Below are 27,755 nucleotides of genomic sequence, written 5' to 3'. Positions count from 1 at the left end.
TTTTACGCGACAACCCTCCATGGGTCTTTATCGTCCATATATTCCTGAATACTGTAGTACGCTCTCTGAACTAGTACATTTTTTATGTAAGTTTTAAATTTAGTACTACTAAACTCTTTAATATTATGAGGAATTCTATTGTATAAGCGTATACCTTGACCCATAAATGAATTTTTAACTTTAGCTAATCGGAAAAATGGCATTTCAATTCTATTCTTGTTCCTTGTGCCATAATCGTGTCTATCTCCTACTCTTGTGTGTAAGTCAGAGCTTTTGTGTACATGCAAAATATTATTAAATATATACTGTGATGGTACAGTAAGGATACCAGTATTCTTAAAATGATCTCTTAGTGAGTCCCGAGCACGTAAATTATATATAGAGCGAATGGCTCTTTTCTGTAAGATAAATATAGTTTCTATATCTGCAGCCCTGCCCCACAGTAGAATTCCATAGGACATAATGCTATGAAAGTAGCTGAAATAAACCAATCTGGCCGTATCTTCATCGGTGAGATGCCTTATTTTTCGGACTGCATATGCAGCAGAACTGAGCTTACCTGCAGCGGTGTTGACATGGGCTCCCCACTGTAGTTTCTCGTCCAATGTTAACCCTAGAAATACAGTAGACTCAGTAGGATGCAATACCTCCCCGTTCAAGGTAATATCTCTGTTCAACTTTTTTACATTAGGAAGTAAAAATTCAACACAAGTGGTTTTTTTGGCATTTAATAATAAATTATTGGCAGTAAACCATTCAGATATGTGTAAAAGAGCACTGTTCACTTCGTCAACATTTGGGTCATGCCTATCCACATTAAAAATTAATGAGGTATCATCTGCAAACAGAACTATTTCACACCTATCCTGCAAATAATAGGGAAGATCATTGATATATACCAAGAACAAGAAGGGACCTAAAATTGACCCCTGTGGAACACCAATGTTAATTGACGCACCGCTAGAACGTTCTCCATTAACAACTACAGTCTGTATCCTATCATGCAGGTATGACGCTATGAGGTTCTGGGCTTTTCCTTTAATTCCATAGTGATTAAGTTTACGTAACAAAGTACAATGTTCAACGCAGTCAAATGCCTTGGAGAGGTCACAAAATATCCCTAGAGCATTTTTTGAGTTTTCCCATGCCTTATATATATGTGTTAGAAGTGCAACTCCAGCATCTGTGGTTGAGCGCCCCTTTGTGAAACCAAACTGTTTGGTGTGCAGTAAATCATTATTTGCAAAATGACTACTCAATTGGTTTAATATTAACTTCTCGAATACCTTACTTAATGTTGGTAAAATAGAGATAGGTCTATAATTGTTACAGTCTTCTTGATCGCCCTTCTTAAATAAAGGTATAACTTTACTAAGCTTTAGTAAATTAGGAAATGTACCATAGTCACAACACTTATTAAATATGGAAGCTAAATTTTTCGCAATATTTTCTATTATATTATTAACTAAATATACAGACATTCCCCAAAGATCACAAGTATTTTTAAGATTAAGCGTCTTAAAGGCAGCAACAATATCATTAGCAGTTACGTGTCGTAATTCAAATAATGTACTGCACTCCGCAACATGGTCCCTCAAAAAGGTCTCTGCGAGTGCTGAAGACGAATTTAAACTATTAGTAATAGTAGCAGGGACACTACTGAAGAATTCTTCAAAAGCAAGCGCAACATCAGCACTTTTGTCAATAACCCTGTCATTATTTACAAGTTTTATGGTATTACTTGATTTGCTTTTACCCATTTCACCATTAATAATTGACCAAACTGTTTTAACTTTATTATCAGAGTCGCGTATTTTTTCTTTGATATACAAACGCTTTGCAGTGAAACAAACTTTTTTAAAAATTTTTGAGTAATTTCTAACATAACTAAGAAAAGATGGGTCTTTATTATATTGCTTCATACCATATAATTCATAAAGAATGTTCCTGCACCTATGTATACTAGCTGTCGCCCATTTACTAAATGGTAAATCCTTGGTAATATTTAAAGATTTAACTTTAAATATTTTTTCAAATTCATTATGTACTAAATTAAAAAGATTTTTAAACATTTCACAAGGACTATTAGGATAGGATTGATCATTTAGTACGGGCAGGTTTTTATTAATATTATTCCTAAATTTATTAATGCCTTTTTTAGTTATAGGCCTAACATTAATCCTTTTAAATGTAGGTATGCAATCCCATTCAAAAACTACTTTCTGGCCACAGTGATCCGAAGTCAATGTATTGAGAATATTTTTCTCTAAACAGATGCAGTCACAGTATATATTATCAATACAAGTTGCAGAAGTAGATGTAATTCGTGTGGGTTCGTTAAAAAGTTTATATAGATTAAATGACTGAAACAAATTAACAATTCGTGTAGCCGTTTGTGTTTGTAAAAGTAAATCAATATTAAAATCACCACATACTATAACTTTTTTTTTACTCCTGCTTAGACGCTTTAATATTTCTTCCATGACTGTCTCAAACATATTATAGTCACTGGAAGGGGGTCTATAAACGCAAACAATAATATAACGCTCCAGCTCCACACAGGACAGTTCAATGGTCCGTTCTACAGAAAGACTAACAATGTCAGTTCGTTCTTTACATTTTACACTATCATGTACAAAAATAACAGAACCTCCGTGAATAGCCTGTGTCCTAAAGTATATACTTTTTAATTTGTAATTTTCAATATTTACTAACGACTGACATTGTTTAAGCCAATGTTCTGTTACACAAAATATTTTAATATTGTTATCATTCAGAAACAATTCTATTTCTAACAATTTGCTAGCCAAGCCTTGAATATTTTGATGCACAATGGAAAAAGACTGCTTAGCTGTTGTCTTATATACTAGTTTAAATCTAGCTTAGGGCTAGATTGTCTATCTACACTTAATCTAGGTTGATGTATAAAATTACTACTACATAAAATTATAGTAGATCGATGGTCTGATACCGAACATGTACCAGACTGGTTAATATTATATGCTATTAACATAGCAAGTTCACGTTTATATCTATATGGCAGATACACTGTATTCTTTGTCAAAGTAAAAGATTTAATACATGAGTTAATGTCAAGATAAATAAATGCATCACGATGATGATTTGTTAGGTTATACAATTTTAAATTCATATTATGAATTAATCTATTTTGTTCTTGTGTCAAACCAGGTAGGTATGGCAAGGTACACAACATAAATTTACATTTAGTCTTACTACTAATATCTAACATTTTTTTTAATCCTACATCAATATCCTTATTATTTATATTTAAACTATCCCCATATAATATAATTACAATATTATTCTTATTAAAGCTGAAATGATCCAGTGATTTGATTATATATTTAAATGAACTGTTAGGCGTACAAACATTAGTAACTTTAAGCCCTAAGTTGTTGAGCATAGCGCCAAATTATAAATATTGTATTTGTAGTTACCTTCTTCTGCTTGTTACACTTTCTAATGTTAACGGAGATTCTTCCCTAGATATAAAATAAGTATTATTTATATTCTGCCAAGTCGAAAAGTTTTTCTTAATAGGAACTTTTTAAATTGCACTCATAAACGAATACTTACATGTTGTTAAAAACTGCGTGAAATATGTACATAATAAGACATAAATACCTAATGAAAATAATTTTGCAGCATGCATTATAATTGCATTGCTATAATGTATGTATATAGCATACACAGCTACAGGCAGTCTATTAAATTACTAATTTTGGCATCTACTAGTGTCTGACTACTTTAAATTATAATGGAAGAGACAGTAAATTATTTTAATTCTTCAGGTAGTGGGACAAAACAACATCTGGTCGTTGGTCGCATCGAGTCACCAACACTCACCAAAAGCTGAGTTGGATTGGAGTGAAATAGAAAATCTATTCTGTCAACAAGTAAGCTACGATCATAGTTGGATTATAATTTATTTCACCTTATTTTCGAGTTTCATAGTTAGGTGCTATTAGCTTTATGGGAAAAGAAAGAAGAGGAAAAATACAGAAACAGTATAATCTATGATCTATACCGAAACATTTTTTTGTAGTTCAAAAGTTATTAATAATGAAAAACTTCACTCTTTTAGGTACAGCCACCCGGGTCAGCAGGTTCATCTCCCCGTTTAGGACGAAGCCCTATCTGTGATAGTTCCGGCGAAAGGAAACAAAGGAAGGAGCCCTCTGAAATTACCCTGCTAGATGGCAAGCGGAGTTTAAATGTTAATATATTTTTGAAGCAATTCCGGAGGTGAGATAATAGCTTATATTTTACTTATTTTTGATATGCATAAGTTTCTACATTTTTCGCCTAGTTATTAGCGTGAAAATCTTACTAGTTAAAGATTTGGTCGAATTTTTTTTATTACCTATGCAGTATGCATTTACGAAAAACATGAATAAATCCTATTTGTATACGACACTGACTTTTATAACTAGGTAAAACTCAATTTCATTGCTGTCCAAGTAATAATTGAGTTTCACACTAAACATGCTACTTGTTAATTTCTGCTAAACATTCAAAGAAATATCTAGATTTTTTGTGAATAATTGATTGATTAAAAGTTATTACCGCACAAACTCTTTATATTTATTACAATGTCTTTCCAATTACTTCCAGTTCAAACGACGACATAATCCAACTAATTCGCGAAGGTGCCCACGACGATATCGGCACAGAGAAATTACGTGGTCTTCTCAAAATATTACCAGAAATTGATGAATGTGAAATGCTCAAAGCGTATTCTGGGGATGTCAATAAATTGGGCAATGCTGAGAAGTTTCTGTTGCAACTTATACAGTTACCTAAGTAAGTAAAGTTATGAACTAAACTAAATTAAAAATGGGAGCAGTAATGTCTTAGTGATTAAATTTTCAAGTAAAGTTATAGAGGAGGCCTGTATTTCTGCCTTATTATCTGAAATAATGATGAGATTACCTTTAGTAATCAGAGGCAACTCAAAATTGAACACTATTGCAGAGGAATTTGGATTCATTGAGATAATATTACTACGTATGGAGGAGACACAACGAACAAAATCTGTGTGCCATTTTTTTGTTCTAAATAAGTTTTAAATATTATTATCTAGTTAGGTACTTACCGATGAAAATTATTCCTTTGCACTTTTCCGTATTATTTGTATTATTTGTGCAATATCGTAACACACACGAAGGCATATTTGATGCGTTTCACTTTAAAACAAATAAAAAATGAGCGTGAAGTTAAGCCATATGGCTTATTATAATTCAAAGAAATGTTAAATATTTATAATATTAATGAGGATTATTATTATTTCCCAGTTACAAGCTACGAATCGAGTGCATGCTACTAAAGGAAGAATGGGCGTCTACTGCGGGCTACTTGGAGAGCGCCATCAATGCGATATTGGTTGCTGGGGATGATCTTATGTCTTCTAGAGCTATACAGGTAACTTTTATTTCAGATAGATGGCAAAAATACATTGTTATTAAGTTTTTTTTTTTTCATTAGGTTTATAAGTATGTGAAATTCATGAAAAAATAGTGTTAGTGTGAATTCAGATTCAAATTGTTTAGAAGTAGAATTTTTAAGCTATTGCATAGCTTCTATCGCGGGCATTGAGCGCGGGTACCGAATCGAGAAATTCCGTAACGAAAAAACCTCACGCTCCCCACGGGGACGGGCGCGGAGGTGTGGCTTGAAGGCATAGCATGCAATAGCTTTACCGCGGCGGTCCCCGAGTGACACACGTCTTTTTTTTTCTGTATGTGAAATTCATGAGAAAAATAGTGTTAGTGTGAATTCAGATTCAAATTATTTAGAAGTCGATTTTTTTTTAAACATTGAATATGAAAAATTATTTACGAACAAATTTTGATCATTTTTAGGGTCACTTATGTTCAGAAAGCATTTTATTTTTGTTAATCTTTCAAAATCACCATTTCTCCTTTACCTGTAGTTGTATAACTTTAACATTAATATTTTTTAATGAAAGTAACACTAAAAATTTATAAATTGAAAATGACAAAATAACCTAACATAAAAATAATTTATTCCACAGGAAGTGCTATACATAGCATTAATAGCGGGTAATTTCCTGAACGCGGGCGGGTACGCAGGCGGAGCCGCGGGAGTGAAGCTAGCTTCGCTGCAGAAACTTGCTGATATAAGAGCGAACAAACCCGGGATGAATCTTATGCATTATGTCGCTATGGTAAGCTATTTGGAATATTATTTTTTAAAATAACAAGGCTAATCTCCAAACAATGCTAATAATTAGTTACATGATTTTTTAAATTCTAATACTTTTAGGTATTATTATAAAATTAAAAAGAGGAAGATTGATTGTTCAGTTTTCATATTTCAAATCTAAATTTACCAAGTAACCTTATTTATATTTTATTTTGCTAGACGTTATTAATCCTACTAATATTATAAATGCGAAAGTTTGTGAGGATGTGTGTGTGTGTTTGTTACTCTTTCACGCAAAAACTACTGAACCGATTACAATGAAATTCAGCACACATATAGAGGGTAACTTGGAATAACACATAGGATAGGTTTTATCCCGGAAATCCCATGGGAACGGGAACTATGCGGTTTTTTCTTAGAAAACGCGGGCGAAGCCGCTGGCGGAAAGCCAGTATTCAATAAAAATACACTATTAATAGATAGTCACATTTAATACCAACTCAAAATAGAATTTAAAACAGATTTAATTTATTAAAAGGATGTATCGTGATTTCTGGCAAAAATAAGTCGGATTTTTTCTATTCTTTAAAATTTCTAACGTTAATTATTTTTGCAATTTATCAGTAGCAGGGAAACTATTGTAGATCAAACCACTATTTTTTTATATTTAATTTCAGCAAGCAGAACGCAAAAATAAAGAACTGATCCACTTCGCTGACGATATACGAGTGTTGGAAGAAGCCGCTAAAGCCAGTGTCGAACAGCTTACTAATGAGATCAAAACCTTATCAACAAGGATCAATACTTTGAAGAGAGATATACAGTCAACCACACAGCATGATATTAAGGAGCAAATGGGGGATTTCTTACAGGTAATGTCTGCGTTAGTTAATAATATTGATACAGTATCATATCTATACTAATATTATAAAGCTGAAGAGTTTGTTTGTTTGAACGCGCTAATCTCGGGAACGACTAGTCCGATTTGTAAAATTCTTTCGGTGTTAGTTAGCCCATTTATCGAGGTAGGCTATAGGCTATTATAATATATCATCACGCTAAGACCAACAGGAGCGGAGCCACGCGGGTGAAACCGCGCGGCACAGCTAGTATAGATATAAATACTGACAAAGATTTGGGTTTTAAGTTGGGAAAAAGTAGGGATACTGAATTGTTAGAATATAAGGATTCGTAAGCGCTTGTAAAAGTTTTATTGCAGGTGTTGCAAGCGCAAAATAAGATGGAATTTCAAGTATAATATGAATGTGCTACAAAAACAGAATAATTAGTATATCTCCAATGACAATTAAGTTTTAAATTTTAGGAAACGCTGAAGTTGATTATTTAATAAATAATGCAATAATTCGGTATTAATATTAATAATATCAAGCATCACAGGATTAATATGTTTGCCAATTTGCGAATTATGTTTTAAAATAATACATAAATATTTCAGGTGGCAGAAAGAGAGATATCAGCGTTGAACAAGGACATGGATGAGGTGGAAAGCATGAGGAAGCAGCTCGCTGAGTTCTTCTGTGAGGATCCTGTTTCATTTAAACTGGAGGAGTGCTTTAAGGTAAATACTGTTAATATTATTTTGTGTATCATTTTTATCTGTCATTTATAAACATTTTGAATAGGATAAGATATTTTGGTCCATTTCACACAATCGAACTGCTTCTAATGTATATATGTTTTTTTTCTATAGTCATTATTTAATTTAACTATAGGAATAAACGTCATAATAATAGAAGGACTCGACAGTTTTTTCAGTATATTCACGTAGCTCCAGTTAGCTATAACACAGAACTAGTGGCACTTATAAGTTCTATGTTTATGTCTTTGTTTATTCTTCTAAAAGGCCGCTTATTTGCCAATATCTTAAAAGTTATATTATCTTCACTATTATTAAGTATCGTTAATATTTGTAACACAAAATAAATCTATGTATGTATGTTTTTTATAGTGTTATCTAGTTTTTTATTTTATTTTATATATGTATTATAAATATCGTATGTATTTTGTGCATATGAGTATGTATTTATATGGATTAGTAATATGTATGCATATATAAGTGTATGTATTTATTATTTATGTAGTTGTGTACTTCTGACCTACCTCCTCCTTTATTACTTTACACAGTGGCTTGCCTGGGAGAGATCACTCTTTAGTGATAAGGCCGCCCTCTGTGCTAGTTTAGCTATAATAAGTTTTAGTTTTTAAGTAATTTGTATAATTAGTATAGTAAAGTGTTATAAATAACTAAAAAATAAATCTTTAATCTTAATTTTCTTAATATTATTATAACGGCGAAAGTTTCTAAGTATGGATGTATGGATGTTTGTTACTCTTTCACGTAAAAACTACTGAACCGATTACAATGAAATTTAGCACACATATAGAGGGTAACTTGGATTAACACATAGGATAGGTTTTATCCCGGAAATCCTACGGGAACGGGAACTATGCGGGTCCTTTGAAAACGCGGGCGAGGCCGCGGGCTGAAATCTAGTTAATCAATAAACTCCATCATTCCAGACGTTCGCGTCATTCTGCAGCAAGTTCCGCTCGGCCGTGCAGGACAACGAGCGGCGCCGCGCGCACGAGGAGCAGGCCGCGCTGAGACGCCGGGCGAGGGATGCTGCTGTTGCTAACAGGGTGAAGACTGGTGAGACAACTTGTTTTAACACAAGCGAAAGCTTAGTATGGGATCAGATCGTGACGTGTGTGAAAATTGTCCTGAAATATTTATTTATATTTAGGGCCGATTTTTCAATGCTTGGATAAAACTTATCCGTCCAATAAAGAATTATACGATAATACGGACAATTAATTCTAATTCGGCCCTAAATATAAATAATTAATAAATATTTCAGGACAATTTTCACACACGTCACGATCTGATCCCATACTAAGCTTTCGCTTGTGTTATGGAAACCAGATGGCTGATAAACTTCTTAATATATATAAATCTCGTGTCACAATGTTTGTCCTCAATGGACTCCTAAACGATTATAATAAAATTCGCACACCATGTGCAGTTCGATCCAACTTGAGAGATAGGATAGTTTAAAGTTTAAACATGTAGGTACCACGGGCGAAGCCGGGGCGGACCGCTAGTATATTATACTAAAACCTTCCTCTTGAATCACTCTATCTATTAAAAAAAACCGCATCAAAATCCGTTGCGTAGTTTTAAAAATTTAAGCATACATAGGGACATAGGGACAGAGAAAGCGACTTTGTTTTATACTATGTAGAGATTTTGGCTTTTGCAACGCAGTTGGTTATGTACTCGTGTTCATTAATAAATATTAAAATAAGCCCTTTATTCGAAATTTCACTAATGATATTATAATATACAGTATCGTGTCGTTGGGAATTGCTAAAATCTATAAAAAAGTCCCGTGTACCAAGTGGGGTAAAGGGCAGATGCATCATGCATACATCGGTTTGATCTGCAAATCTATAAAAAATTACTAGATAACTCTCTGTCCTAGCCTGTCTTAATCCCATGTTAATTACTGCTTATTTATTGGCCACTAACTTTCCCCCCGTAGTTAGTTACATACTCGTGTTCTTTACATAAAGATATATTTATTGATAACAACATAATATTAAGTTATAACAATACAAATATTCAAATAAAAAATATAACTATGAAAACAACACAACACAAACCAATCAAAACTATACAAGACGACAAGTAACATTTCCCTGATTTTTATAACAAATCTTTTTCTAAATAAAAATACCCTTATCCCAAGATTAAGTATATTTTCTCCATATCATCAAATAATGTTAGTGTGAAAACAAAATAAAGTTACATTCGTATCTATGACGTTAAATTATGAACACAATAAGGAATATGCATAAAATTTTAAATGGCCTAAAATATTTTTTTCTCGAATACTTATTGTCGTAATATTATAATGAAAAGGATTTTTTTTATTTACTTATTATTTAAACCCCTAAAATAATATTCAAAAAGTGCAAAATAAGGGAGCGAAATTCAAACTTCCAAAACGCGCCACCACTAGTCGAACGAAATGTGACGTCATCTGACACGACATTGTATTCATCACTCCACAGTAAACACTAAGGTAAACACCCACTGGACGTGTCATGTGACTTCACGCAAAGCGCGCGCAAAATGGCAGCGTTTGAACTGCTTAAATTTTTTAAAAGTTTTAAATTTCATTTTTAAAAATATCTAGAGTATTTTGAAGCCCATTAATATTTTTTTCTACGTTATAAAATAGTAAACTATTAATTTAAGACAAAAAAGAAAAACATGAATATTCCCCATTGTGTTCTTATATTATTTATCCATCACAGGAGGCAGTATGTGCAGTACACCAGTATCGGAAAGCGAGTCGCTCATGGAGACTCTGTTACTGGATATAAGGAACGGCCTAGGCAGACGGTCATTGAGAAAGCAGTCGAGAGATCCGTCGCCTTCACCAGGTATAATAATAAATAGAAATATGTCTTTAACTTACGGGTGAAATAAGTTGTTAATTGTAATAAATGCATTTGTGATAGCATGATAAACTGCTTACGCTAATCTAAAACTTTATAAAATTCATATCAACCCATGTTTCCGAGTCCACAGTTATATGTATCCTTGTCGTGTGCAAACATGCATTCTTTGCATACAAACTAAGACATTTAAAAAAACTATCACGAATTGCCACATTAAATTTCAAAAAAAAACATCGATTAAGACATTAATTCCTAACATTTTCTCCAATTTCCCAGATGTGACCCCCACGGGCAGTTTGCGAAGACGCAGTAGAGCAAGTCCGGGGGAAGACGAGGAAGGTTTGCTCGAGTTCCTCCGCCACGCTTCGCCCGCGGCGGCTGATCTGCGCGAGCGAAGCGCTTGGGGTAGTTTGGGTTAGTATTTGTTAAACTGTCATATATATATATATATATATTTCATATAATATATAAACTAATATATTTTATCGTTTCTAAAGATTGAGCTTTTTGTTTGCCATTTTTATTTTAAGTATTGATTAACTATAGATTGCTGTTAAATACATATTTGTTTGTTATTTATTTTGTGTCGTTTTTTTACACCTATAATATGTGAAAAATGAAAATATGTCCATAACCTTTAAACAATTTTTTTCAATTACAGCATGTTTTTTTATGGTACAGTTCGATTCAAACTTAATGGCGGTTCGGAAGTAAGCTAGTGCATGTGCGCGCTGACACCCAAAATTGCGTATTGCGCATCGAAACGTACGATGTTCCGAGCCGCCATTAATTTGAATTGTACTGTATTAACATTATTTTGACCAAATAGTGTCCATAACAACAATAATCAACTATTTAATTAACTTTCAGACCGTTCCTGGTCCCGTCGTGGTGCAGTTCGGGCAAAACTAGAGATCCCGGAACGCGAGCGCGCTCCCTCGCCCCGCGCACCGCCCTCACCCGCACCGCAAGATACTAGTGATAAACCTAAGTATGCACTTGTTTTTTTATCCTATTAATTAATTAATTAATCAATTAAATTTATTTTTTATTTTCTCATCACAATAGTAACAGAGTGATTTAGGCAGCAGCTTCTACCGCTTAGTAAATAGTTACTAGGTTTTCTATGTCCATTTCACGGCCGGTTTCAATAACGATTGCGAGCATATATTATGAATGTGGTGGTCACGAGTTATGCTATTCGCTGTGAATTCACATATTAAATGTGGAGCCGCCATATTTTTTGTGTTGATAATTATTAATTTATTATATTATATATACAAATTTATACAGAATAGAAAAAATTCGATTACTAGGTGGGACTCGAACCCGCATCATTTCACGCCATTGATAATTATTTAAAAAGTTCTTTATTAAGTAGTTAGCCAGAAAGTCCTCGTACTTAAAAAAAGCAAAGATACAATTAACTTTTTAATACATAGCTCATAGAAGTTTCTCACTTAAAGTTACTATAATTATTTTAGATGAATAATTTCAAAAGCACTTTTGGTTTAATCATTTGTTTACAATACTTGCAAGTTTTTTTTATTAAATATAATTTAACCGTCAAAATAATATTTCGTCATACACTAGGTCAAAACACTACAGAATCAAAACTTAACATAATTAGTAGTATTATCTAACGTTATCATTAGGATTCAAATTATCCTATTAATATTATAAAGGCGAAAGTTTGTAAGGATGTATGGATGTATGGATGTATGGATGTATGGATGTATGGATGTATGGATGTTTGTTACTCTTTCACGTAAAAACTACTGAACCGATTACAATGAAATTTAGCACACATATAGAGGGTAACTTGGATTAACACATAGGATAGGTTTTATCCCGGAAATCCCACGGGAACGGGAACTATGCGGGTTTTCCTTTGAAAACGCGGGCGAAGCCGCGGGCGGAAATCTAGTTGTTTAATAATTGCAGGGAATGGCGGCAAAAGATCGAGTCATGGTTGCGCGCCAACAGCCAGGAAGAGAGACGCGACGCCGAGCTGCGCACGCGCAGACTCGCGCATCGACGCTCCTTGGAAAACGACTCCGGTAATTATTTGCTGTTTTTTTATATAATTTATGTTATCTTTTTACATACTTTTAATATTTGTTGCGTGTGTGTATACCATTTTTTTTTCTTTATCATACTATCTTATAGTTCTTTCTATCTCATGGCAATATTATAAATTAACGTACAAAAACAACTTGACTCACAAACATGCTCAAATTGTCCAAAATAAAGGTCTGCCTACGCATTCATTTGACATAGTTTTTTTCGAATTCATCTACATATTTCATTCGAATTTGGACAGTACTGCCACGAAATAAGGTGTGAATGTGTTTACTCTGCTTAGTCATTTTTGACTATCTTATAGGCATTGTGAATGTTATAATTTGTAGCATTTGAATGCCATAAAACCAAAAATATCAAATTCAATTGTGAATGTTGTTTATATTACTGTAGGGGTCTAGGTTCCATTCTGTTCCAAGAAAATATATCCACATATAAGTAATTGTATTTGAATTTTACGTCTTTTTATAATTTGTTGCGTGTGTCTATATAAAACAAATCTTTCTTTCTTTCCATTCATATCCCAGATAGCGATAAATATCTCAACTATTTTTTTTTCTATATATTAACATAATATATATTATGTAATGGCAGAGAGCGAGCGGAACGTGGCGTTGGACACTCTGCCCGAGAGCCGCGCGGAATGGCGACCCAATGTGCTCAGAGATACTGATGTTGTGCGGGCCATTGAGGCTGTGGAAGGTACTTACTGTTCTTTTAACAATATGTCATATTATGGCTAGTGTTAAATTGGATGCTTTCACCGCTATATATATGATAATACCGATATGCATATATATACACCGATAGATAGATGATAGATACACCGCTATATATATATTTACATATGATAATACCGATAATGAGTCCAATAATCTAACAAGTAGTGCAACTATACCACTCCTAGCTCGGTGATTTCGTAAGTCTATTATAAATGAAAATAATAATAATATAGCGTTTGTTTGTTCAAGTGACACTGCTAGAAACGTAAATCCTATGTGCATATTCATTGTACACTTTTCAACGCATATGAGAATAATAATTATGACCAAATGAATGTTATTTTCAGACGTGCAACCCCCAGCGAAAGACAGAGTGCCGTGGAGGAAGACAGAAGAAAACGAAGAAATGAGACGACTCAGAAGGCAACGATCGCGGCCGCAAATAGAATCTCCCCAACCGCTAGTCTCTATCTCCGAAGAAGAAAAACGAAAGTTACCAGACATCACTGTCACCGGCGCGAAACTCGACAAAAACGATAGAATTGAAATCGACTCGGACAATATAGAAACACCGCCCGTCCAAAGAAAGCTATTCAACCCACCGCAAGAGAAAGAACCCTGCAGACGCCTCCAGACACCTAAAATAATCGAGAAAAACACAGAAATGAAAGATCTTTGTCAAGAAATATTAGGGGATGGACAATTTGACAGATTCTCGGCTGCGAGACGAACGAGGCGGTATAAACGGAGCACAGAAGCGAGTTCGCCTGAGGAAGAAAAGAAGGAAGTTGTTGGTGAATTAGTCGCGGAGACGCAAGTTATACGTCCTTCCAAACTAGAAGTGCAAACCTCATACGCAATTGAAACTCCCAAAGAAGTCGCAAAACCAGTCGAACAAGTAGTTAAAGATGAAAAGGAAAGCCGTCTAAAACGGTGGCAAGATAGATTAAAAAACCAAAGCACAGACAAAACACCGGTTAAAGAGAAGCTACCGTACTCCAGAATGAGGCGGCAGACTTCAATCAACCAAGAGGACGTGCAAAAAGCGATACGGGAATTAAAATCACCAACAGAAAGTCCCACCGGTGTTTGGTCACGGAATGCGTACAGGCGATCCATGAACGCTAAAGTCGAAACGAAAAAAGAAGAAAGAACAACATCTCCACGGATACCAAAAGTGAAAAGCGAGCACGAATTGAACGATGAAGGTTTTGAAGAAACGCAGAGTTTAAATTCAGAGAGCGCATCACAGGGCGCGTCCTCCGGCTGCAATATTGAATGCGAATCGCCGATCCCCAAGAAATCGCCGGACATTCCAAAGAAAATCACAGCCAAAGATGTCAAAATTCCGCCCCGGACGCCGTTGAACCGGTCGTTTTCGAACCGAGCCAGTTCCCTGCGCGTCGAGAGGTCTACATCGAGAGCATCATTAAGGAGCTCCAGGAGTTCTTTAAACAGTTCCGCTTCAGTAGCGACTGTGAAAAGAGCACCCGTAGCTCCTAAACCAGTACCGAAACCGATCCCAAAGCCGCTATCACGAATGCCAGCATCCAGATCTTCTTCTAGTGGCAGTTCAATCGCTTCGAGGCCCCCAGTAAAAACTCCCAATAGAACATCGAATTTCATGAGACCAACCCAGGCATCTAAAATAAGGGGCTCCACCCCCCAACCGAACGTTAAAAACGTAAAATAATACGTTCGAATGACAAAGACTTATGGTGTTACACAAATATTTTTTCAAGTTCGTCGCGGCGAACAGATAAAAAATATGTTGAGTTGGACATCGACCCGCCATTTTGGCATTATTAGTATTAATTGATTAACCATTATTATTGGAGGCTTCAGATATATGGTGCTTCGAATCTCAACGATCATCTGAAGGTTTCAATGACTGATATATTAGTTTAAGTTTAACTAAGATCTGTTTTTAATCGATCCCGTACGATTTTATGTTTTGTATTATTAAATTAAACCATGAGGAAATGTGTATCGACGTCTATTATGGAGTCTTTCTTATACATATTTTATAGACGATAATACTGTATACTTTTACGATAAAGACAATGTATTTTATTTTATTGACTCCTAAATTTTGTGTCATACTTTCTTCCATGTGTAATCCAAAAAATATTTTATATGAATTATTGTGCCACGGTTATAGTACGGGTATAGCATAGAAAAACCAGTGAATTTATTTTGGACAAATCATTCCCAAAATATAATTTTGGAGGGGGAAAAGAAAAATACGTTTTATTGAGAGCAATATCGGTATTTTTATTTCTTAGTTTAAAAATACAATTTTCCAGTAATAATATTTTATTATAAAACAAAATCTTATTAGCATTTCCGCTTAAGGAAGTCGATTAAATAATTTATTGACAAAAATAAATAAAAATAAAACGTATTTTTTACAATAATCGATTACCATTTAACTTAAAATTAAATGTGCCTTCAGCATATTATGCTTCTATACCTCCGTCCACGGAATTTCAAAATTTCCTAGAAATATTCACGTTTTTATATTTCCCATATACGCACAGACACACACGATCTGATAACTATAGGTATATTTTAAAATACGTCACAAAAATCGAATCTGTGTGATACATTTATGCAAATTTTGACAAATGCAAAAATTACAGATGTGCATCTCACTCTAACTTGTATAAAATATAGGCATGAAAAGAGATAGCATGACTTTGAAATGGTAAATGTTATCACATAGATTACAAAGGTTCTAATAAAATAAATGTAAGATTAACACAAATTTATTGTATGTGTTTTAACTTGATACAATAAAGTTTATATACGACTATTTTGTTTTATTTCAACCATATTACAATCTCAATCATTTAGTTATAAAGTTTCATCCCTTTAATCCATAATCGGAAATATACATAAGAATAATAAATCGTATAATAATCACAACAAATGCCTTCGAATTTCATTCATAACATAAGCAAATTTATTATTTAAATTAATTTACGTGTATAGAGTTTATAATCAATATGAAAACTATTAGTCCGGGATACATCGCCCATTTTTGCAAGTGATTACTATCAAGCTAATTTTTCGTGAGTAGCTTTATTTTGATGAGATGCCCAATAATTTCATGTACGAAACTCTCGATTGTGGTAGCTACCAGAGGAAACAAGGATAAAATATTTTGATTTGATGGTTCTCAAATATTAATTACTAACTGAATGTTTTTTTTTGTTCAATCTCAAGATAATTATCTAAATTATTCGAAAAAATATTTGTCCTACAAAATCTATGGTTTGATCAAAGAGTCCCCCTTTCCAATGTGTATCGATAACGAAGTCATCATAAATGATTACTAACCAGCTGATTTTTTTATTTTCACTTATTTAATACTTATATAATTCAACAGACATATTGTCCTACAAATTGCGTAATAAATATTTGAGGACCGTCAAATCAAAAATTTTTATCCTTGTTACCTCTGTAAGCTACCACAATCGAGAGTTTCGTACATGAAATTATTGGGCATCTCATCAAAATAAAGCTACTCACGAAAAATTAGCTTGATAGTAATCACTTGCAAAAATGGGCGATGTATCCCGGACTATATTTTTTTCCGTTAAATTTAAACACAATCAAACTTTAAATCGTATAAAAAATAGTCACATAGACTTATAGCTACGATTAATAAATTCGCATATAATTCCAATTTCCTTCTATTTTCATAACAATCCTTCATCAACTAGCTCTATAACAAGGTCGGCCATTTTCTTTCTGCACGCCGCGTTAGAAGTCCACACTGGCTTGACACATTCGTGAGATGGAGTTATTTCACTCTCCTAGAAAAAAAAATATGATAGGAACTAGGTCGATAAAGACAAATATTATCTATAATTTTGATGAAAAATAGGTATATAAAATTTATTTCAATAGGTATTTGATTTTACAGATTGTACCTATTTACACAAATGCCATTTATTACAAAATTGGATAATCGATTCATATATTATGTACAGTTATGTACCTACTTCACTTAAAACACAAAAAAATAATGTTGCCTTAAAATTTTAAAATTACCTTGGCTTGATATAAGTTGGGTGCCTCATCACTATCGCAAGTCATTATGGGATACATATCCAACGCAATTCCGAGACCGAAGCGACTGCTTTCTCGGAACTCTTCTTGGATCCTATAATATAAATAAATAACACAGTTCAAATAATAATAAATACCAAATAAATAGGTACATACCATAAAACAATAGAGTGAGATGACAAAAGCAAATATTTCTATTGCTTGTTTTTTTCTGGTACATAAGCTACATCAATGCAAACTGTACATCTCGCAAGAATGCCTAACAATCATATTTAATGCATTCTGACAAACTTTCGCGTTTTTAATAGTGTGATAAAATGTTTCTGACTTTATGTACAGTGTATCTACACATATTCACATTGTCACATTGTAGAAGGACCTTCTAACATACCTTTAAATATTACCTACACAAAATACTCACATAGACGCAAGCGTGTCTCTGTCCAGCGCATGTTCCCCGCTCATCTCCGTCACTCGCGCGTGTAGTTCCTCCGTGTAGTACTCCAGCAGTGACGTCATGTGCTCTGCCCGCTGCTGACGGTCCAGGCACAGATACAGGAGGAAGGCCAGGTCCAGCGCGGGGGACGAGTAGCGGGCCAGCTGGAAGTCTACTATGTACATCTGTGAAATTGTTGTGGTCGTTGGTTATTCGTCAAAAGGAACGTTTATTCGATATGCGTATTTTATGGTTACGGTTTTACGGTTAAGTTACGGTTTTGTTACGGTTAGGTCTGGTATTTCAATTGGATTACGATCGTATTTTATTTATCTTTCAAACTTAAATAACAAACTTTTATAATTAAATCATAATATTATGTATTATACTTAAGTAATAAAAAATACCTTGTTGTCGATTTAGACAACTTAACAAAATCGGCGGGTTTACCATGGTGTTTTAATTTTTAAGAACTATTATTTCCACTATGGGATAGAGCCTGTCATTTTCCGAACCCATACTTACTTCAGCAATATCACCATTAACATATCGGAACAACAAGTTATTAGTCCAACAGTCGCCATGGCAGATGACAGCCAGCGGTTCCCGTGGCGCCACCATGTCCACCATAGTTTGGAAGAAGGAGTCTTCGCTGCAGAAGCTCTTGAACCTGGCCAGGTACTTCTCTCTATCGGGACAGTCCTGCAGCTCCTGTTCTACCATGGCTATCGCGTTCTGAATGGCTTCGGTGTAATAGCTTCTGTAGTATTCTTCGTTTTCGGATAGGAAGAATACTGTAAGAAATCGACGGGTTTTTGTTGATCAAAATTAAGAGTTTTAGAATGAATATTGCGAATAGTTAGGTTAGGTTAGGTGCGTGTCGCCGAGAGATTGAAAAACCGTTTGTTTTTAATCTGACTCGCGAATTTACAAACTTCCGAAAAATTGTAATCCGTAACATAAGCGCACACGCTATTTTTCCATGGAAATTATAATTAATATTTATTCTAGTAATTAATACATTTGAATGAAATGAAATGAAAAACTAGTGAATACTCCATAAACACAACAACTAATCAATGCTTCGTTATTTAAACTGTCATATTTTATCACCAGGTAATTAAATTAATCTCACCTTCTGAAATTCCATCCTGTATGTTCAACAGCTCATGAAATCCTTCTGGATTGTAGAACTTCATCGCGAGAGACAAAGCATGGAAATGGGATAAATGCTTCAGAACAAAATAGCATTGCTCCACTGTCAGACCCTGTCTCCTGTCCGGCATCACAAAACCTAGTTCCTTTAGGTCTTTTAGGATTACTAGATCGTTCTGTGCTAAAAAACATTTTGGTATAGCTTTGAACGGATGCGCTAGATTCCATTGATCTTGAAAGGCAGAAAGGGCAGGCCATATTTTGTTGTAAAATGCCACTTCGTTGCAGAAAAGCTCGTCGCTTTTGAACGCTTCTCGACGTAAAATACTTTCTGGCAGGCATTTGTAGATGATGGAGCCGGTCCACGGTTGTTTTTCTTCAGCGTCTGGGTGTTTGTGGCCCTTTAGAGTGATCCGGTATACCATTGAAGTATAGTTGTCACCGCGTTTTGATCCGGGGGCTCCCTGGGAAGATAAATTTGGGGATATATATCAAAAATTATTTTTAAGGCCGGTTGCTTCCTGATGTACGTGCAGCTTAGATTATCTGTGAGTTACGATAACTTATGAATGAAAATCAGCGTATCAAGTAGACAATATTAGCTAAGCGTGTAAAAAAAATAATGAAATGATTGAATTGACAAGTTTACTAGTACAATTTTCGTATTTCTAGAATAATTAACTGTTTAATTATGGGGGGACGGCGCGTACGCAGTCCCCACTACCAAAAATTACGCGTCCGAGTTATCCACATTAGGGATAATCGCAGAGGTCAACCCCGCCGCAGTGCAATGGCGGGGCCTCGCTCTGGGGGAACCGCCTTCCTGATCACGGTGTCCCCTACGCCAGGTAAGTATGATGTCGCCAGCGCTCCAGGGGGTTGTCATTCTTTGGGAAAAAATTTCTATAGCGCGAACTACACACCCTATTTACACTCATAGCGACATCTATTTTTTGTAAAAGAACTAAAATGGGTTAGACCTTTTTATTTTATGTAGTTAAATTTAATTCATGGATTGCACTTTAATAATCTATTCTAGTTTGTTTCAATAATAATTAATCAATTAATTTTATTGTCAGTTAATTTTGATAGGTTCTTATTTTGTATTTTCCATTATTCCATAATAATGGAAAATATATCAGTCGTAAACGATCAAACAAATATGTATTTTTTAAATAATATAAAATAGTAAATGAGAAATTTGTTATGTACATATGTACATAAATATATGTTTATGTTCACAATTTCAAGTTCTTTTTTATTCAAAATGCGAAATGAAAAAAAATCAAAATAAATTTTGCATAAAAAACATTTCAAAGAAAATTAATTATAATTACACTGTTTATGATACAACATTGATGTAGATTATATTAAATAAGTCAGAATAAATATTACACATGAACGGAAAACTATAAACTATAAAGCTAAGCTATAAAGTTATATATATAGTATGAATTTTAATTTATTAAATAATAATTTTACTTACTTCATATTCTTCAATAGAGACATCAGGGTACTCTGGTTTCAGTAAATCCTGTAGGAATGGTAGTGTGATAGTTGACATATCGGCAGTTTCTAGGACATCGACTACTGCCTAGGGAATCGGCTCTGATTGTAATGATTTTTACTGATATAATCATTGTTCGGCAGTGATAGGGGAGTAGGGAGTCTATGCTTTATAATGTAGGGATATTTAGTGGGAATTTTATTTAATTATTCTTTTACTGGTAAGATATTTTGTGTAGTTTTTGGATGTAAAATTTTACATCCAAACAATGTTGAATTTATTTTAATTTGAATCTTAAGTATTATAGTTTTAAAGTACCTAATTCGTTTATTACATAGACCTACGCGCTCCAAGTTTTTAACCCAGGATTGTTGTTACCTGGTAGAGAAACTTATAAACAGCTTTTATTATTTAACAAAGGTCTGTCGGCGCGGTATCTTAGACTATATTTATTTAAGTAAATTCTCTTTCGTATTATTAACACAAACGAGACAGTGTAGAGTGTAGACCATTTTTTCAAATTATGTTTCCCTTGTCATAGATTTCACAATTCTATATTAAGTTCCAGTTGATTGACGTAAGGATCGATAGATGTCGTTGTATACAATTTATTAATTCTTTTGTAAAAAATAGATGTCGCTATGAGTGTAAATAGGGTGTGTAGTTCGCGCTATAGAAATTTTTTCCCAAAGAATGACAACCCCCTGGAGCGCTGGCGAAAGCATACTTACCTGGCGTAGGGGACACCGTGATCAGGAAGGCGGTTCCCCCAGAGCGAGGCCCCGCCATTGCACTGCGGCGGGGTTGACCTCTGCGATTATCCCTAATGTGGATAACTCGGACGCGTAATTTTTGGTAGTGGGGACTGCGTCCGCGCCGTCCCCCCATATAACTGAATAATAAGACTTGTCGTAAAGTAGTATTGTAGGTACAGTAGGTAAATTGACTCATGATTGATACAGTGATAAATTATTACGATTAAAAACTACGATAATACGCTAATGTTAAATTTCCTACTAAAATAAATGCATTTCGCATTCTCCTGTAATTGAATCAACATTATAATAAATATTCATAGTTTGTATGTTAAATATTATGTCACTCTTAAAACATATTTCAATAAAATATGTGTATCTATTGACATATAAAATAAAATAAGTACGTGAATAAGTAACGATTTATGAAAGTGTTCATCAATCTACACAATTCAATCAATAGTGAAAAATATTTTGAGAGTTTTTATAGACCCAATAGTCCATGAGAAATAACCGAATCATGGCTACTCTAAATATGGGGCTATATTATTGAATTGCAACAGGCAGTGGGGTCCGTATATTGGATAATGAGTCGGGCGTATAGTTCTGATGCATGGGTAAATATTATATGCGCTTATGTAACACTGTATATGAACTACAAAAATGCATAGCCTAACGTTTTTTAACATTTTTATCACGTTTGTTAGTTTTCTCATAAATATTCGTATTTCGTAGTTAGTAATTTTGAATACAAATTCAGTATAAATTCGAATTCGACGCTAATAATTGTTAAATAGGTACATAGAGTGTAATTAAAAGTAATTCTTCATCGTATATTGTTATTTGTACAATGTACATAGTTAAATGAGCAACTTCTCCTCATTCTTATCCTGCGTTTTTTTGAAATTAACTTGAAATTAATGATGAAATTATATAAAAAATACAATGGCATAAAATTAATATAAGATTTAAAATTAGAATAATAATAATATTATCTAGGTACTATCTAGAACTTAAATCCGATGTGATTTTAACACGCTAAGTGATATTTATGTATAAAAATTAAAGACTTTTTTAATTTTTAAATAATACTAATGATGGTTTGGACCTTAGAGCGTTTTCACATTATCCGATCCGATATCGGATATCGGACGCCGATAGCCGATATCCGATATCGGATACAATTTTCCCTTTCACATTGTCCGATAAAATCCTTCCGATATTATCATGAGTGTTGCCAGAAATTTTTAGAGAAAACTAAACTAAGTTGCCAGTTGATAAAAAAAGGTATAATTAAAAAAAAAATCAAATGATAGATCATATCATAAAATTAAAACCTTAAATTGTTGTCATCACCATAATTAAATAATTCTTATTCTTTAAATAATATTAACAATAACAAGTATCCTACTTTTAAGAAATAGCTCTGTATAATTGGCGCATGCTGTGTTAACCTCTAATTATTTGTTACTTTATCGCAAGAACTATATGTTATGTAAAATTTATATTTAAGAATCATTGTAAACAAATGTTGGTTGACCAAATAAATAAAATAAAATAAAATATGAATTTGAACAAGACGTACCTAGTCATTTAGTCATTTTTTCACTGTATACATTTATAAAAGTTCATGTAGTACCTATGATAAATTTATTAAGTGATACAATCTTTGTTCACATTTTCTATTCTTTTTCTTATTACACTGTAAATAATATTGTCACCCGTTAAAATATATATTTTATACTATGATTGTTGTAATTTCCTGTAATTAAAGATACATAAATTATTTTAGTGTCGCAATTATTTTAGAACTAAGAGTTTTCAAATATTCTTCGTTGTTAATTCAAAATAAAAACAAAATCGGTGTGAAATCTCCTCCTTTTTTTGAAGTCGGTTAAAAACAAAGCACTCAATGACAACAATACAATAAATAGCACAACCACAGAGCACAACCAACATCCGAGTAGGAGGAGGAGCGAGGCAGAATGAGTTAAAATAAAGATGATAGACACTAATATTTTCGAAGATAGATATTTGAATTTAGGAACGCAATATATTTTTGTTTACTTCAGTTCAGCCAATTGCCGTATATTTTTATACGGTAATTAAAAGAGCTGCCGTATAAATCGTATTTTTAATGCCTATAAATACTTAAATGTGTGTTTTCTTAATAAAAAAAGGTTTCTTTTAATAGAAAGGATTTTAGGTTAAAGCAAAGAATTTTTTTAAAGATTTAGCGTCCTATAAGACTGAAAATACACAAACTAGTGCTTTTTTGCTGTTGGTATACTGCCTTTTCGAAAATTGAGTTGGCAACACTGAACATTATCGTCCGATAGCTCACGGGCATATCGGTGTCGGCTCCGATATCCGATATCGGATCGGACAATGTGAAAGACAGGTACATATTTCATACATTTTACTTCCCTCCGATATCGGATATCGGCTATCGGCTTCCGATATCCGATATCGGATCGGATAATGTGAAAACGCTCTTAGGATCTAAGGTTTGGACGCAAAATATTTAAGTTGGGAATGAAAATGTATATCACAACTTTTATCGTGATTGATGTCTTATTGACTGAAATACTAATTAAATACGTCTTAAATAAAAAAAAATAATGTACAAGATAAAATAATTTATATATTTATAACCTAGGCTGAATATTCTTGATCGAAATGTAATTTGGTTTACGAACGAAAATTTGGCGGTTGACATTTGACATTTTAATTTTGATTTCTGACAGTTGGATTTAATTTCTGTCGACTTCGATTTTGCGCCGTTCTTGCTGGTATTTCTTGATTTGTGCTTTTATTTCTTAACGTTGAGTAAATATTGAGATAATAACGTATTGCTTAAGTGAACATTCATAGTCAATTTTAATATAATTCATTCAAAATGCCTGTGGATCAAATACAATATTCCGAAAGGTACAACGATGACATCTATGAATATAGGTAAGAAAAATGAGATTATTTAATTAAAATACGTTAAATGTGATTATAAGTTGATGTAATTAATGATTACATAAGTATAGGTTTCCGAAAAGGCTATAGCGCAACCCTAAACTATAGGAAACATTTTCGAATTCTTTAAATCTTATGGCATGTTATAAGCGTGATATACTCATTACAACATATGTTACAATTACATATTGTAATATCACATAGATGTGATAGGTGCAAGTAAACTTGCACCTATTTGATGAGGCTTACACGCGTACATTTAGTTATGTAATTTATATTAATTAAGTAATCTCATCTAAGATGTTTAAAACATTTCTTAACTCCTTCCTTAATTATTAACTGTACCTACTAGTTACAAGCTAGGGGCACAATAGCTGAAAATATTTAATTTCCTTACCTTACCTTACTCACAAATTAAATTTTTAACCTAGTCAATAAAATTTCTATTTACATTTTTAATATTTGTATAATCCATGTGTTCCAGGCATGTAATTCTCCCTCCAGACATTGCCCGCCTAGTTCCCAAGGCGCATCTCATGACGGAGACAGAATGGCGGAACCTCGGAGTCCAGCAGAGCCCTGGCTGGCTCCACTTCATGGTTCACAACCCTGAACCTCACGTCCTACTCTTTAGGAGACCTAGAAGTGATATACCTGCTCCAGTTAATGGCTTAGATTCTAATACTAGTTCTACAGTACGAGTATGATTAGAAATAATTTATTATTTATTGTCCAGTCATATTGTGTTCTTTAAAAGTTGTTTGTTATGATTGTGATCATACCAATTATTGATGTTGTAAATCCAAAATTTTGTACTGTGAAAATGTGTTGTTCTTTCCCAAAATGATAGACCAATTCGTAAAAATTTGGAAAAAAAAATATTTTTATGAAGTACATATTTGAACATATTTGTGATGAAAATCATTTACAAGAGTCTACTGGGAAATTCCACAAGGAAAAAGACATGTTTAAACTTTAAACCACATGACTTCAACATGTGAATTCAGCCTATGGCCTTTTGAGCCGTTAAGATAGTATTTAGGTGAAAGAGCAACAGATATTGTCTCATTTTATAAACTATTGGATTTATTAATCGAAATTAATAATAATAAACTACTGAAATACTAAGTAAAATGACTGGTTAGTTGTATGTTAAAATATTCATTGTTATGTTTCTGCTTTGGAGCAATGAAAATATTTATAATGTTTTGTATAACAAGTTACTGTAGATGTATATTATGTATATTATACTAAATGTATTGCAAAGAAAGTTAACAAGCCTATCATAATATACTTAACTGCTGTTATTTTAGAAGATAATTTTTATGATGAAAACATTATATTTTAATCTTATAATTGGTGAATTTTTAACAAATGGTGATTTTGTAATCATCTTGATCATAATAACAAACAGAACAGTTACTAATGACTATCTTGATTATTTTTGACGTGATAACGTTTTTAAAATCGTTTTAGTCGGGTGACATGTTCAGAAACTTGTGTCACACCAAAACCTCACGAGCGCGATCGCAGGTATAACGAGAGAGAGAGAGACGGACCGATCTCCCGTCTCATCTCGAGCGCTGCCACCAATAAGACGTTATCACGTAAACATCTCAATCGTAAACCTACTTTACAAACAACCAATTTTTTATGCTTTGTTTAGTAGTTTCAAACTGAAATATAACATTATTATTCAGGTGATATTACTGAAAAGGAGTCTTAAAAATCTCTAATAAAATGTGGCATTTAATATTTGCTTTATATAGTATTTGAACTTGTTCAAAATGCATTTATTAATCTGTTAAATGTATAAATGAAAGGATTGATATTGAAAGTCATATTCTAATATGCTATTGGTGTATCATGACTATGACAGTGCATTTAGATCAAATGTGCGAATGCTCATTCTAATCCCGCTATGTCAAATTCTTTTAGTGTAAACAGGTGTAGAGCATTATTTCGTTGTTCTTAGAGCATTCGAAAAGACAAAAGTCTATGCAATGTTCTTATACTGAACAACACTGAATACGCGTTTTCGATTACACTAAAAGATCACGAAGATCACGAAAGAATTCTCTTGCTCTAACTCCTAGATCTTATGTTTGTTTGGTCTAAATGCACTGTGATATTATAATATTAATTTAGTGAAAAAGAATTTAGTAAGTACTATTTGTACATAAATATAACATCATTATAATTTTTAATTGTTAAAAATTATTATGTTTTTAGGCTTCTAGATTATAGATATAATATTGTAGATATAATAGAAAATATGGACATTATTTAAATGAAAATAATTGATTTTGGCTTTGTACTAGTACAAATTGTTTATTTTTATTGAGGGTTATTGGAGATTCATGGAATATAAAACACAAGAGAGTCATGCTGTTTACTTATTTATTACTTACAGATAAATTTAGTTTCTATGACATTCTTAAAACAACAAATTTTCTGAATTTGTCGTGTGTTTTTTATCTTAGAGATTATTTTTATTACAGTACACATTTGGCCTATAAAAACGATATTATTACATTTCCTCTTGTGTTTTCTATTCCTTGATAAAATATAATTGGATAAATTGTAACTGAATTTAGCATTTACTTTTATTGTATAATATGATATTCAATTTTATACTCTCTCATGCCATAATAACATTTCTCCTATCACTATGTACCTAATTTGGTAGATGTGATATTTTGTTATTGTTAAATCAATATAATACAACAAAATAGTGCCTTGATTAAACTGCATGCAACTTGTGATGAATGTACTACTGAAAATAATGTTTAATAAGTTTTGAATTAATATTGTACATTTTATTTACAAGTTAAATGTTCAACATAGTTGCTAGTACTAATAAGTTTTTCAAAACAAGATACCCAAAGAATTTTGCAAATTGAATTGTAAAGCTTTATCAATAAACCAATTAAACTAAAAATACTTTCTCTTTTTTTATTTATCCATTTATCCCTTAGATTTATCTTAATGAGCTTCACCTAGATATGAATTTTGAAAGTAGGATCAATACAGAGTAATGCATGTTCTGATCAATAATTCAACAAAAAATAAATAAAAAAAATTGCTTTTCTCGAGCGATCTTAATTTACCTTACCGCTTACGAAATTTAAAACTATTGAATTGCAAGAAATTATATCAATGAAGCGGATATTGATTTATTTTGGCTATTTTTTAAGATTACGATTTTTGTATTTGTGGCCTAAATTCCCACTAAGACGAGAAACCAGATATGAAAATAAAGGACTCCACTAGGTACTTGCAATAACGCATAAAGGCGAATTCATAAAATACTTATAAAGATACTGGTTTCTGCTGATAATGATAATTTATATTGCTTCTACGTAGGTCGTAGGAAAAAT

General features: G+C 33.0%; 3 protein-coding genes and 2 non-coding genes across 5 annotated transcripts in view; 3 read left to right on the top strand and 2 right to left on the bottom strand.

Moving 5' to 3' along the window:
* The window catches only part of form3 (FH2 domain-containing protein formin 3), a 74,867-nt gene extending 58,576 nt beyond the window's left edge, over nucleotides 1-16,291 (top strand). Inside the window, exons 12-25 of the mRNA XM_090113991.1 lie at nucleotides 3,813-3,917; nucleotides 4,106-4,266; nucleotides 4,636-4,824; nucleotides 5,316-5,442; nucleotides 6,056-6,208; nucleotides 6,864-7,058; nucleotides 7,643-7,765; nucleotides 8,728-8,857; nucleotides 10,528-10,656; nucleotides 10,951-11,088; nucleotides 11,545-11,665; nucleotides 12,619-12,734; nucleotides 13,351-13,458; nucleotides 13,826-16,291. Of these exons, the coding sequence (XP_089970117.1) occupies nucleotides 3,813-3,917; nucleotides 4,106-4,266; nucleotides 4,636-4,824; nucleotides 5,316-5,442; nucleotides 6,056-6,208; nucleotides 6,864-7,058; nucleotides 7,643-7,765; nucleotides 8,728-8,857; nucleotides 10,528-10,656; nucleotides 10,951-11,088; nucleotides 11,545-11,665; nucleotides 12,619-12,734; nucleotides 13,351-13,458; nucleotides 13,826-15,171 (3,141 nt within the window). The 3' untranslated portion in view covers nucleotides 15,172-16,291. The remainder of the gene's footprint in view (nucleotides 1-3,812; nucleotides 3,918-4,105; nucleotides 4,267-4,635; nucleotides 4,825-5,315; nucleotides 5,443-6,055; nucleotides 6,209-6,863; nucleotides 7,059-7,642; nucleotides 7,766-8,727; nucleotides 8,858-10,527; nucleotides 10,657-10,950; nucleotides 11,089-11,544; nucleotides 11,666-12,618; nucleotides 12,735-13,350; nucleotides 13,459-13,825) is intronic.
* Nucleotides 16,292-17,073: 782 nt separating this feature from the next.
* Nucleotides 17,074-20,773, bottom strand: LOC149899425 (uncharacterized). Its single transcript, XM_090113795.1, has 6 exons — nucleotides 20,633-20,773; nucleotides 19,127-19,610; nucleotides 18,517-18,785; nucleotides 17,977-18,176; nucleotides 17,538-17,649; nucleotides 17,074-17,299 (listed from the first exon to the last, which is right to left on the bottom strand). Exons 1-6 carry the CDS (start codon nucleotides 20,708-20,710, stop codon nucleotides 17,183-17,185), a joined length of 1,260 nt encoding a protein of 419 aa, XP_089969921.1. The 5' UTR covers nucleotides 20,711-20,773; the 3' UTR covers nucleotides 17,074-17,182.
* Nucleotides 19,841-20,002, bottom strand: LOC149899426 (U1 spliceosomal RNA). Its single transcript, XR_016457925.1, has one exon. It is a non-coding gene; the product is annotated as a U1 spliceosomal RNA (small nuclear RNA).
* Nucleotides 20,774-21,376: 603 nt separating the features above from the next.
* Nucleotides 21,377-21,538, top strand: LOC149899424 (U1 spliceosomal RNA). Its single transcript, XR_016457939.1, has one exon. It is a non-coding gene; the product is annotated as a U1 spliceosomal RNA (small nuclear RNA).
* Nucleotides 21,539-24,154: 2,616 nt separating this feature from the next.
* LOC149899423 (cyclin-dependent kinases regulatory subunit-like) lies at nucleotides 24,155-26,431 on the top strand. The gene is made up of 2 exons (XM_090113678.1): nucleotides 24,155-24,366; nucleotides 24,860-26,431. The coding sequence occupies exons 1-2, from the start codon at nucleotides 24,308-24,310 to the stop codon at nucleotides 25,080-25,082; spliced, it is 282 nt and encodes a 93-aa protein (XP_089969804.1). The 5' UTR covers nucleotides 24,155-24,307; the 3' UTR covers nucleotides 25,083-26,431.
* The last annotated feature ends 1,324 nt before the right edge of the window (nucleotides 26,432-27,755 follow it).

This window comes from Colias eurytheme, chromosome 20 (assembly GCF_061535395.1).
Source record: "Colias eurytheme isolate Ceu_HAF_F1 chromosome 20, ilColEury1 Martin Lab GWU primary, whole genome shotgun sequence".
Lineage (NCBI taxonomy): Eukaryota > Metazoa > Arthropoda > Insecta > Lepidoptera > Pieridae > Colias > Colias eurytheme.
Note: the sequence above shows the minus strand (reverse complement) of the source record. Positions and strands in the feature narration are given on the sequence as shown.

Excerpts from the sequence above, each read along its gene's own strand:
- LOC149899425 (XM_090113795.1), bottom strand. The coding sequence starts at position 20,710 with ATGTCAACTATCACACTACCATTCCTACAGGATTTACTGAAACCAGAG. Across the intron at positions 18,177-18,516 it reads TTAATGGTGATATTGCTGAA|ATGTACATAGTAGACTTCCA; the intron begins GTAAGTATGGGT and ends ACAATTTCACAG. Across the intron at positions 17,300-17,537 it reads CCAACTTATATCAAGCCAAG|GAGAGTGAAATAACTCCATC; the intron begins GTAATTTTAAAA and ends TTTTTTTTCTAG.
- LOC149899423 (XM_090113678.1), top strand. The coding sequence starts at position 24,308 with ATGCCTGTGGATCAAATACAATATTCCGAAAGGTACAACGATGACATC. Across the intron at positions 24,367-24,859 it reads GATGACATCTATGAATATAG|GCATGTAATTCTCCCTCCAG; the intron begins GTAAGAAAAATG and ends CATGTGTTCCAG.